General features: G+C 46.5%; 1 protein-coding gene across 1 annotated transcript in view; it reads left to right on the top strand.

Annotated features, from left to right (window-relative positions):
• The first annotated feature begins 1,206 nt into the window (after positions 1–1,206).
• hectd2 (HECT domain containing 2) overlaps positions 1,207–11,122 on the top strand; it is a 45,542-nt gene continuing 35,626 nt past the window's right edge. Inside the window, exons 1-2 of the mRNA XM_014984161.2 lie at positions 1,207–1,746; positions 7,222–7,363. Coding sequence (XP_014839647.2) covers positions 1,666–1,746; positions 7,222–7,363 — 223 coding nt within the window. The 5' untranslated portion in view covers positions 1,207–1,665. The remainder of the gene's footprint in view (positions 1,747–7,221; positions 7,364–11,122) is intronic.

The following is an 11,122-nucleotide window of genomic DNA, read 5'->3' as shown; positions in this document are numbered from 1 at the left end:
GAATTTCAATCTGGAAAGACTCAGACGAAGAAAAAGGAACAATTAAAAGGTTTAATGACAGCAATGAATAACAGTTCTTTGGCGCTCGGGCCCCGGCAGCTGATCTGAGCTGAGATTTGATGTGAACTCGATGAACATCCCGATAACCGATTAGGGATGCTCTCCCCCGGGACCCGACACTGGTGGTGGAGGTCTGGAAAGGGTGCCATCCTGGAGAGCCGAAGGATGTGGGTGGAGAAGGGGAGGTGGTGGGTTGAACGCAGCTGGGAAGCGGCCGACGACTTGGGTGTGGATCCTTTTATGCTGAGCTTGATTGATGATTGGACACGCCAGGTGAGGTCCAGCGCTGAGGTCGGAGATGAGCATGACGCCGATGGACGAACGGAGGGGATGGAGTCTTCCAGGTTGAATTTTCGCTATTAGCTTCATATCAACATGCTAATAGGTCAACATGCTAATGAAAGCACAGAGATTGATGATAGTATTTAAGCTAACATTGGCATTTAGCTAATAAAAGCGAAATGGAGCAGTAAACATGCTGGTGATAGCTGTCATGCTAACATTAGCCTTATTGTAAAAATACGAATTTTTGCTATTTTTTAATATAATAGCTAAGTTTATCATTCTGAATGGAGGCAGTCAATGTTAGCTAACATGACAGTGATAGCCCACATGCTACTGAACAGTTCAGTTAATTTTAGCTTATATGCTAAAGGTTACACTCTAGCAGGCCCCTTTTAAGTTTCTCTCCTAACCAGCTAAAATGCAAAACATTTGATCTCTTTCCAGCTGACTCAGCAGCAGGTTTTAAGTTGTACCAAACGTGTTCAGGGAACAACAGATATTGTAATTTTCTAGTTCTTGGGCGCCATGTGACTTTCTGCCACCCTGGGCAACTGCCCATATGGCATATATCAAAAACTGTCGCTGGTTCTGGTCCATTTAAAAACTCTGTTCCAATATGAACTTTATTTTATTTACTAAGTTAAAATAAATGATTGAAATGTGTTCAGATAAATTCCACCACTTTTATTCATACTGGTTGTTTTTAGTGTATTTTTTCTGTTTTGCTAAGTTTTCATTTCCTTCTGTTATTTTTTGATTCCCCTTCAGATTTTATGAGCTTTTCTCTTCCTTGCAGCAGTTTTGCTCTTTTATTTTGAATCCTGTTCTCCCCTCTCTCTGCTGGTGACGCTGGGTCTCCAGGCGCCTCCTCCTCTTCATCCTCCTCCTCCTCCCTCCAAACATGGCGCCGGCTCGCTGCTGGGCTGCCTCCCCGACCGACGACGCAGAAAAGCAGAGAAACAAGCGCAGAAGCAGCGGGTAGAAACTTCCCTTTAACGTTTTTAGAACCAGTTTTTAACTTTCTCCCGTGGCGCTCCGGCTGTTTGGAGAGATCCACGCCAGACTTTTACGCACAGCCTGCTTGTTTGGAGACGTTTGCGCGTCAGGCTGTGTGCGTAACGGGGATCTCACCTGTCCGACGAAGGTAGATTTCACTCCGCTTGTTGTAGGATGTGAATCTCCCTGATTTCCCCTGGTTGCGGAGCGCAGAGACGGACATCTGCGGGGAAAACATGCGCAGCCCTGTAAGGAGCAGCACCGCAGGCGCAGCTGAGGACTGAGACTTTCCACGGAGGAAAAACAAGTTTTCCACTCTTCAGGATGGATGGAGAACATTCTGCTCTGTCAGGAGTTGAGAGGGAAAGAGAGAGGCTTCCACCCATCTACACCAGCTCTCCTCCTGTAAGCTAACCCTCCTTTTCTCTCCGTCTGAGCTCAGATGTCAGAATGTTTCGGGTTTTTCTGGCCAGATGTTTCAGTTGGTAGGTCCTGATGTGGGTGAGGATGAGAAGAATCGTTAACTTGAGAGTTTTTGAAAGTTTGCAAAAGTTCTTGTTTGTTTTGTCAGGGCATTTTCTCTAGTTGCTCTTCAGTCATTCCCTCTGGTTTCATTTAAAAGCATCACTTCCCTGCAGAATAAAACATTAGAGGCGAAACATGTTATGCAACATGACAGCAGCGGATCACAGTTTTCATCTTGTTTTTGGGTTTAAATTTTCCTCCATTTGATCCTGGAGCATCACTCGGGTTTGATCTGCTGCTGAGTCAGCTCAGTCTCTGTTTTACGTAACGCCCGTGACGTCATCAGATAGCTCTCTGGTCATCCGCCTCAGTCCAGAGCTCAGAGATGAAGGCATCTCCACCTTCAGACGGTTCTGACCCGAGAACAGCTGGTCACTGCTCAGCCTGGTTCTGATTGGGTCTGGAAGGACCAAAAAACATCTGGATCCAACTGGATCTGTTTGGATCTGTTCTCTGGTTCTGATCAGGCTGCAGGAGATCTGAGGCAGGAAAAACAGCTGAGTCACCAAAAGATGGATGGAAGGATGGATGAATGGATGGATGGATGGATGGATGGATGGATGGGTGGATGGATGGATGGATGGATGATGGATGGATGGATGGATGGATGATGGATGGATGGATGATGGATGGATGGATGGATGGATGATGGATGGATGATGGATGGATGGATGGATGGATGATGGATGGATGGATGATGGATGGATGATGGATGGATGATGGATGGATGGATGATGGATGGATGATGGATGGATGGATGATGGATGGATGATGGATGGATGGATGATGGATGATGGATGGATGATGGATGGATGATGGATGGATGGATGATGGATGGATGGATGATGGATGGATGATGGATGGATGATGGATGGATGGATGATGGATGGATGGATGATGGATGGATGATGGATGGATGATGGATGGATGGATGGATGATGGATGGATGGATGGATGGATGGATGATGGATGGATGATGGATGATGGATGGATGGATGATGGATGGATTTAAACAGATTCTTCTGGGCCGTTCGTTCGTGGCGTTCGGTTCCTGTTGGGTTTAAAGTTCATGGATGTTTTAGTTGTTGGTGAAAAAGTAACCGGTCCAAACCAGGAATCTGGTCCAGTAGAAACTTAATCTGATGGATCTGACAACCTGTTCAAATTGGGTGGTGAACTATGAACATGAACTAGTTCTGACCAGCCTAATAATCTGACCGGTCTGGATCTCAGGCTGAGTTCGGACTCTGTTCTGTTTGGATCCAGGATTTTTCTCTGATGGTTCTGATTCAGATCTCATGACCGTTTAACCATCAGGGGTCAAAGGTTGGATTGAACCATAAATTAGGTTCATCACCTGTTAATCCAGATGAAAATCCACTTCATCCATGTTACATCACTGCTGAACAAACTTCTGATTCCCGACCAGAACCAGAACGTTTGACCTGCTGGAGGTTAAAAACCAGAAATCCAGGAGACGATCCTCATCATCACTGATCTTCTGCAGATTTTAATGATGATGCTTCCTGCTGGGTTCAGATCGGGTCCGATCAGAACCACATCAGAACCACTTCAATCTAAAACCTTGATTGTGTTTGACGATTTCAGTGTTTTTAGAGTTAAAACTAAACTACGTTAAATGGACGAGTCGAGCTGAAAGTCTGGAAACTCTGACTCTGTTTCAGAAACAACAGTTTTAGCCGGACTCGTCTCAGCAGCTGCTCGTCGTCACACTCCTCACATTCAGGACGGTTTTTATTCCTTCAAATAAAATTAAATCCTAGTCGGTCTCAGCTCAGAGGGCCGTCTTACAGGATGGAGTTATTTTTTAAGAGAAAATATAAAATAACCTTTCTGCCTTTATCAGTTCATAATAAACTTTTGGTTGAGCGTCGTGTCAGAAGGTGACTGTCTGCTGCTTTACAGACGAGCTGCTCATCATTTTTATAAACATGCTGAGGCTGAGCTTCTCTCTGCGAACTGATCCTGTTCGTTAGTAAGGCTGTCTGCTGCGGTGGCCAGCCTGCAGGCTGCTGCTTCGCAGGAACCTTCAGAGAAAACAGAACTTATAACTTTAGCCGTTTAGAAACTAACTTTTTAAATCTTGATGACATACATCAGGGACGTCAAACTGATTTTCATTTCCTTCCACGTCAAAATCATAAATATCCTGAAATGGCAGAATAAATTATGAATAAACTGTTAAAATAGTAAAGCTTCCTCTGAATTTGATAGGAACATTAAATAATATAAACAAAAACTGATGTGGTTGATCAAATAATATTTGAGAATATTAACGTTGAAGTTTTAATAATAATTCTGGTTGGTTTAATAGAAGTTTTTATGTGGATTAAAAACAAACATGAGTGAAGGAGTTTAGTAAATTTGGCTGATGGATGAAATGTTTTTATTATATCAGGAATAAATCATGAACCAATCAGGTTTCTGAGTCAAACTGATTGATCGCTTTGACTAAACTGATCAGTTTGTCCCAGTAAGTCCTGAAGACAAACCGTCACCCAGGCGACCAGCTGCACCACCGGTCCGGTCCGGTCCGGTTCCATCAACAGCTTCATTACAGCCAGTCTATGCTGTGTCTGTGACTCCTCTGAGACGGACCAGCGCTGGCCTGATTCTGTCAGAACCGGTACCAGACCCGTTCCAGACGTGTGGTGAGTAAATCACCAGAAACCCACTAATATTTCTGACCCAGTCCGCCTGCTGGAACCGGACCAGTACAGCCCAGTCCGCAGAGCCAGACCGTTTCCCAGCCGGCCCACACCTGCTGCTCTGCTGCCAGAACCGCCAGAACAAAACATGGCCGCCAGCCGCCTGGTGGAGGCGGCGGCAGCACGGCGCGGCGTGGTGGACATGATGGACACTGTGGACATCATGTCCTCATGCTTATGAGCTGCTGCATTGGCCACCAGCAGATGAATCCACCTGCAGCAGAACGCCGTCAGTCTCTGCCGTCAGTCTCTCCTCAGATGTGATGATCCAGCTCCAGGCAGAGGTGCATTCTGGGACGTTTCTCTGGATGTTTTGGGTTTCCTCAGCAGCTGAGGGCGGAGCTGTGAGGCTGTGAGAAGCTGCTCTCAGATAACAAGCAGCTCTGACCACATCATTCATCCAGCAGCTTCAACTTCTCACCGTCTGACGGAGTTTAAAACCTGGCGGGAAATTCAGCAACACGACTGAATAAATCTGGTTTTATGGCCTTTAATGGAAACTTCTAAAGTTTACAAAACATTAAAAAGATTTAAGGTCAAAGATATCCACACTTACATCTCATTATGTCTTTTAAACGTATAAACATCATTAAACTTGTTTATCAGAGATGCACCAATCAATTTTCCTGATCAACTTTTCTCAGTGGGAATTCTTCATCTTTAAACACCAATAATCTACATGTTGATGCATTTATATTTAGTTTAAATTAAAATCTTATAAAGGTTTAGAATAAATGACTTTAACACAATAAATGTTCATATTTAAATTTCCTTCCTCTGTTAAACATCCTGCAGGATTTTTAAAGTTTTTAGAAAAAACCTGACTCAGCAGGTTTACAGAAAAACAGAAATCTGTGTTGAGTCCTGACTGATGCATCTTTAATGTTTAGATGATAATAAGAGGATTTGATCTGAAGCTTTTACTTCAGTAACTGTACGTCATGATGATGTTCGGCTGATTATTTTACTGTTGGTCACAAACTGTATTGATTTAGAATCTGTCTTTTCCTGCAGTCCCTGAACACACCACAGGTTTCTGTCTTTGTACACATGTGGAGCTGCAGCTTTAAGCAGCGGCTGCTCTGCATCTGTTCAGGTCTGAACCTCTTCATCCTCATCCTATTTTCTTTAATTTCCATTTATTCCCCCGCTTCCTGAATTACTCTCTCTCTCATATCCCTCTCTTCCTGTCCTCTTATTTTCACTGTTCCTGTCCTTTATCCTCCCCGTCTTCTGTCCATCCCACTTTTCTTCCTTGGTTCCTTCTTTTTTATCCTGTAATTTCCATCTCGCTCTCGCCTCGCTGCACTCGTGGCTCTGCTGCTGTGAAGCGTCTGATAGCGAGGCCTGCGCAGCGTGTGATTAATCACGGAGAACAGTCGGTAAACGCTGGGCTCATGTGTTTAGTTTTGGTTATGTTCTCATTGTCTGATCATGCAGCCCAGAGTCTGGACCAGCTTAGGAAGTTCTGCTGAGAAACCTCAACATGTGAGAATGCAGAGAGTCCCTTAGCCGACTTTATTGGTCGACTAAAGAGCTGCAAGACGACGGCTACTCAGTCATTAGCTGGAACGTTTGTCAGGAGAGCCCATAAAATAAATCTGCAGTTACGTATTTTTTCCAGAATAAGCTGGTTATAAACCAGCGTCTCATTTATGAGACGTACAGCAGCTGCAGATGGAAGCACCGCTGCCTCCAAGCAACAAGGTCCTGGGTTTGAATCCCAGCCGGGGGTCTCTGCATGTTTCACACTGGGGTTCTCTCTGGGTACTCCAGCTTCCTCCATCAGTCCAGAAACATGATTGTTCGCTCTCTAAGCTGTGTGTGTGTGTCCTGTGATGACTGCTGGACATCAGCTCCAGTGTTAGAGTTATTAAAGCTGATGAGGGGTCGTAAAGCAACGCCGAAGGAGCCGTAGGAGATTCCAACCAGCTCTGCTCATAATCCACACGACAAATTCATCTCCTGGATTTTCCATGTGTGGAATAAGGAGCAGAGCGACAACAAACCTCTGGGAAAATGTGCTGCAGTGTCCTGAACGCCTGGCCAGCTGTAAAACATGGAGGTGGCAGCATCATGCTGTGGAGTCATGAGCAAAGTGGATGTAATTATGAGAAGCTGGAAAGTCACAACATTAAAATCCACAACCGAACAAGTTCAGCAGAAAACATGAAATGTTTCAGGATAAAGATGTGAACAATTTACTGAGCTTTTAAAATGTTTAAAAACATTTATTTGTCAGGAGGGTAGAATTCACATCAAAGGTGCAAAAAGTTATTAAATGATTTTCCTTGATCTCATCTTTATATCAAGGAAACCAGTGGTGGGCAGCTAGCTGAAAGGTTAGCCGCGCTAACCCTAAAGCACTAATCACAAACATCCACCACCTTCTAACAGCTTGTCCCCAGTGGGGTCAGGGGGTGGGGGGTGCTGGTGCCTGTCTCCAGCGCTAAACAATTTCAAAGTTAGGATAAGGTGCTAAATGCAAAAGTAGCTCTGCTATTAGCGCATTAGCAGAAGTGTGCTCACCAGTGAAAATCTTCAGACATATCTGACTTGTTTTTCTTTTACTCCAGACATCGTTCTGTTGTTACAGAATATTAAACAGCCGTTTTCTTCACGGCAGGTTTTGGGACGAGGACCCAAGCAGCCGTTTCCATCTCTGGGAACCTTCATCTCCACGCTCAGCCAGAGGAGAGACGCAGGAGGGCGGGGCTTCGCCATCGGCATCGGGGGCCCGCTGACCGGCCCGCTGGGGATCAGGCACAGTGAGTTACATCAGCTGAGACACGATCCTGAGAACTGCTGCTAAAGCAGGCCCTGCTGCCGGTACCAACGGCCACACCTCCAAATTGCGCCTAGGCTTGGCTGTGTTGGTTGCTAGGAGACTGAAGGAAGAATCTAGACTGTCTGATAAAATGGCAGCATTTACTTGTGAAGTCGATCAGCAGTCAGAAGGAAAGGGATCCAGAGAGGTTAGATCAGATCAGATCAAAGTTAGAGAGGCAGGATGAGATGAACTGGACCTCGGTTTGGGTTCAGCTGAGCTGAAAGCCAAGCAGACAGTAGACCGCTCCCAAACCAGAAAGTGGACTACAGCACAGGGCATTCTGGGTAAATAGAACCAAAACGAATATGCTAATTTAGTGCTAGCAGGAGAAATGACTCGTGGTTTTTAGCCAAAGACTAAAGAGAAATCCTCCAGCCGCTGAAATCCTTCAGAGGTTTTTGTGTCGTTTCCTTCTGTGGATCTTGGTGCAGCGCCCCCACAGGCCAGGAGGGGAACAGGTTGGTTTGACTCAGGAAGAGAACCACAGCAGCTGGAGGTGGAACAGATGTTTCAGCGTTGGTTCTCTATCGAACCGGGTCTACTGGACTATGACGTGTGGAAACACAAACCTTCTGCTCTCTGCTGTGTTTAGACAGATGTTTAACTGACTGTAACCTGATTTAACATCATTTATTCGTGTTTGAAGTGCTGAAGCTGATTGTAAAGAAACTGTCTCTCCTCTCCAGCAGTGAAACAAGCAACACTTTGACCTGCTGTGAAAGTTTACAGCAGATGTTCCTCACCTACAGCCTGACCCGGTTCTGTTCTCTGAGTCGATCTGATGTGGGTCTGAGCTGTAATGATGTGTTACTTCCTCTGTTTACAGTACGCCTCATGTATTCAGTCAGAATGCAGCCTGCATGGCAGGAGGAGCGCTGTGTGGCCGCGGATCCAAACCCAGGATCCGACCCGTAACTCAGATTTCTGCTGATGTGATGCAAACCTCTCTGGTTTCTGGGCTGACATGCGCAGCCGAGGTTCTGGTGAAGTAGCGAGCGTCTTGTCGGTTCTGAGTCACTGCGAGTGTTTTTACGTGGAGGAGGATGTTGGTTCTCGTAAAAGGCGAGGTTATTTCTGACTGCCATGAGAACGGAGACCCAGCGGAGCGCTCATCAGCCAGCTTTGTCACCACGGCGACTGATGCCAGAATAATTATGCGAACCTCCACCCCAAATGAAAACCATATGAAAGGAAAACAGTGGACACACACACACTCAGGCGTACACAGGATGCTGCAGCATTCCTCTGCCCGGTTACAGTCGTCAAGTCTGCTGGATAATCACAGATTCAGGAGGTTTCTGTTTCCTTTTTCATTTTCCTCAAGTATGGTTTTGAGTTCTGAGGCCGAGCTAATCAGAGGTTCATCTGAAGCTTCGAGTCAGAATCAGAAATCACTGACGCCTCGCTTCCAGAGCCAGAGGCCTGGAAGGATAAAACGCCATTATCGCTCCCATCAGGACGCTTTTCCATCAGCGCTGCACAAAAAACCCTTAGAGGAGGAAAATCACCAACATATCAGTTCTGATGGTAGAACTGATGCTTCTGGTACGTTCCTAACAAAGACAACTTACCAGAGCCTGGGACTTCATCTGAGTCTGAACCCAAAGTACGATCAAAGCCTTTCGCTGACATAATGCTGGTCCTCCTGAAGGCGATGAAAAGCTGCCATGGCAACCAGGAGTTGTAGCCATGACGAGTGACCTGGATGATGTGGCGGTCCAGTCAAAGTCTCCACCCAGTGAAGGCCAAACCGACCCTCAGCTGACATCATCCGTGTGCAGAGTTCACCGAGGCTCAGAGAGACTTCTGGAACAGGAAGAGGCCGTCGTCCTGGAAACAAGACACTGGAGGCACGCCACGACCAGAACCACGAGGGAGAACGGCAACATGGAGGAGAACGGCAACATGGAGGAGAACGGCAACATGGAGGAGAACGGCAACACGGAGGAGAACGGCAACACGGAGGAGAACGGCAACACGGAGGAGGACGGCAACATGGAGGAGAACGGCAACATGGAGGAGAACGGCAACATGGAGGAGAACGGCAACATGGAGGAGAACGGCAACATGGAGGAGAACGGCAACATGGAGGAGAACGGCAACACGGAGGAGAACGGCAACACGGAGGAGAACGGCAACACGGAGGAGGACGGCAACATGGAGGAGAACGGCAACATGGAGGAGAACGGCAACATGGAGGAGAACGGCAACATGGAGGAGAACGGCAACATGGAGGAGAACGGCAACATGGAGGAGAACGGCAACATGGAGGAGAACGGCAACACGGAGGAGGACGGCAACACGGAGGAGAACGGCAACATGGAGGAGAACGGCAACATGGAGGAGGACGGCAACATGGAGGAGGACGGCAACATGGAGGAGGACGGCAACATGGAGGAGGACGGCAACACGGAGGAGAACGGCAACATGGAGAACGGCAACACGGAGGAGAACGGCAACACGGATCTTTGTCTCTGTGTTTAGTGATGCTGCGGGCTGGAAGGACCTTCATCTTCATCCTCTGACTGAGGCCGTTGCTGCTGTCTGTCATGGCCGCCCTTCATGCTAACAGCTCAGTATCAGGCAGCAGAGATGAGTTTCCACAGCATCGTTGGACCGAACTGCAGCTGTTGGACAGATGGACTCCCAGAGACATGCAAATCAAGCCCAGATCACCACTCCTCCACCGCCATGCTTTACAGCTGCTCTGATGTCTTTGTGCTCATGTGATGACGCCTGGCGTCCACATGTCCACATGGTCTCATCTGTCCAGAGGACATCGTCCCTCCATCAGGTGCAGCTTTGCAAACCAAAGTTCTGCTGCTGGATTTTTAAAGTGAAGAGTTTTTTCCAGACTGCAAACTGTCCTTTCATGAACTTTCACCTTTGCCCTGCTAACTGAGGCCTGTAGAGGCTGAGATGGGACACTTTGGTGTTTTCTCGTTGACCTCGGAGTTGAACTTGCAACCTGCTGGGATTTCCCCTGGTTGGCAGAACTCCAGTTGTTTGGAAAATCCTCCATTTTCTGCAGTTTGAACCAGTTTAATTTAGATTTCTATGGTTTTAATGTTTGGAACTTATTTTAGTTATTTAGTCTTCATTCCACCTGGATAAAAACGAGAGTTGGTTTTAAATTCAGGCTGAAATCCATTTCAAACCCGATGACCTCCTCTGAGCGCTCTGCTGCCCTCAGTCCGCCTCTCCGCTCCTTTTTCCTCCTGCTTGCATAATCTGTCCTGCACCCACAATGCACCTGGACAGGCCTGTCCTGAAGGGAGTTACCGTGGAGACAGAGACAATGAGGGGCCAATTATGAAGAGAAAGGCTGGGTGGGTGTGTGGGAGGACATGTGTGTTTCCACCTGGTGGAGGACCGGCCTCCATGTTGGATCAGCAGGCGTCACTTTTAGATATGAAAAATTCAATCTTTTCTCATTTCTAGATGTAAACGTGTTTATCCGTTAAAACGGAGCGTTCTGTTTTCAGCGAACACACCGGACATGTCAGGAGCAAAACCACTGATGATGCATGAAAATAAAAACTATACTGATGACTGAAGAGATTCAGTTAAGTTTATATAGAGGTCCACAAAACCCAGCTCTTATTTTGATAGTCTACTTCCACTGATCCACAAGGTAATTTCCATAATTTGCAAATTTAGTTCCAAACTAAATATTTATTTTCCAAATTAAGTATTT

This window comes from Poecilia mexicana, unplaced genomic scaffold, assembly GCF_051168715.1.
Source record: "Poecilia mexicana isolate PSO_F unplaced genomic scaffold, ASM5116871v1 scaffold_15, whole genome shotgun sequence".
Taxonomy (NCBI): domain Eukaryota; kingdom Metazoa; phylum Chordata; class Actinopteri; order Cyprinodontiformes; family Poeciliidae; genus Poecilia; species Poecilia mexicana.
The sequence above is the reverse complement of the archived record's forward strand: the minus strand, read 5'-3'. Positions and strand labels throughout refer to the sequence as shown.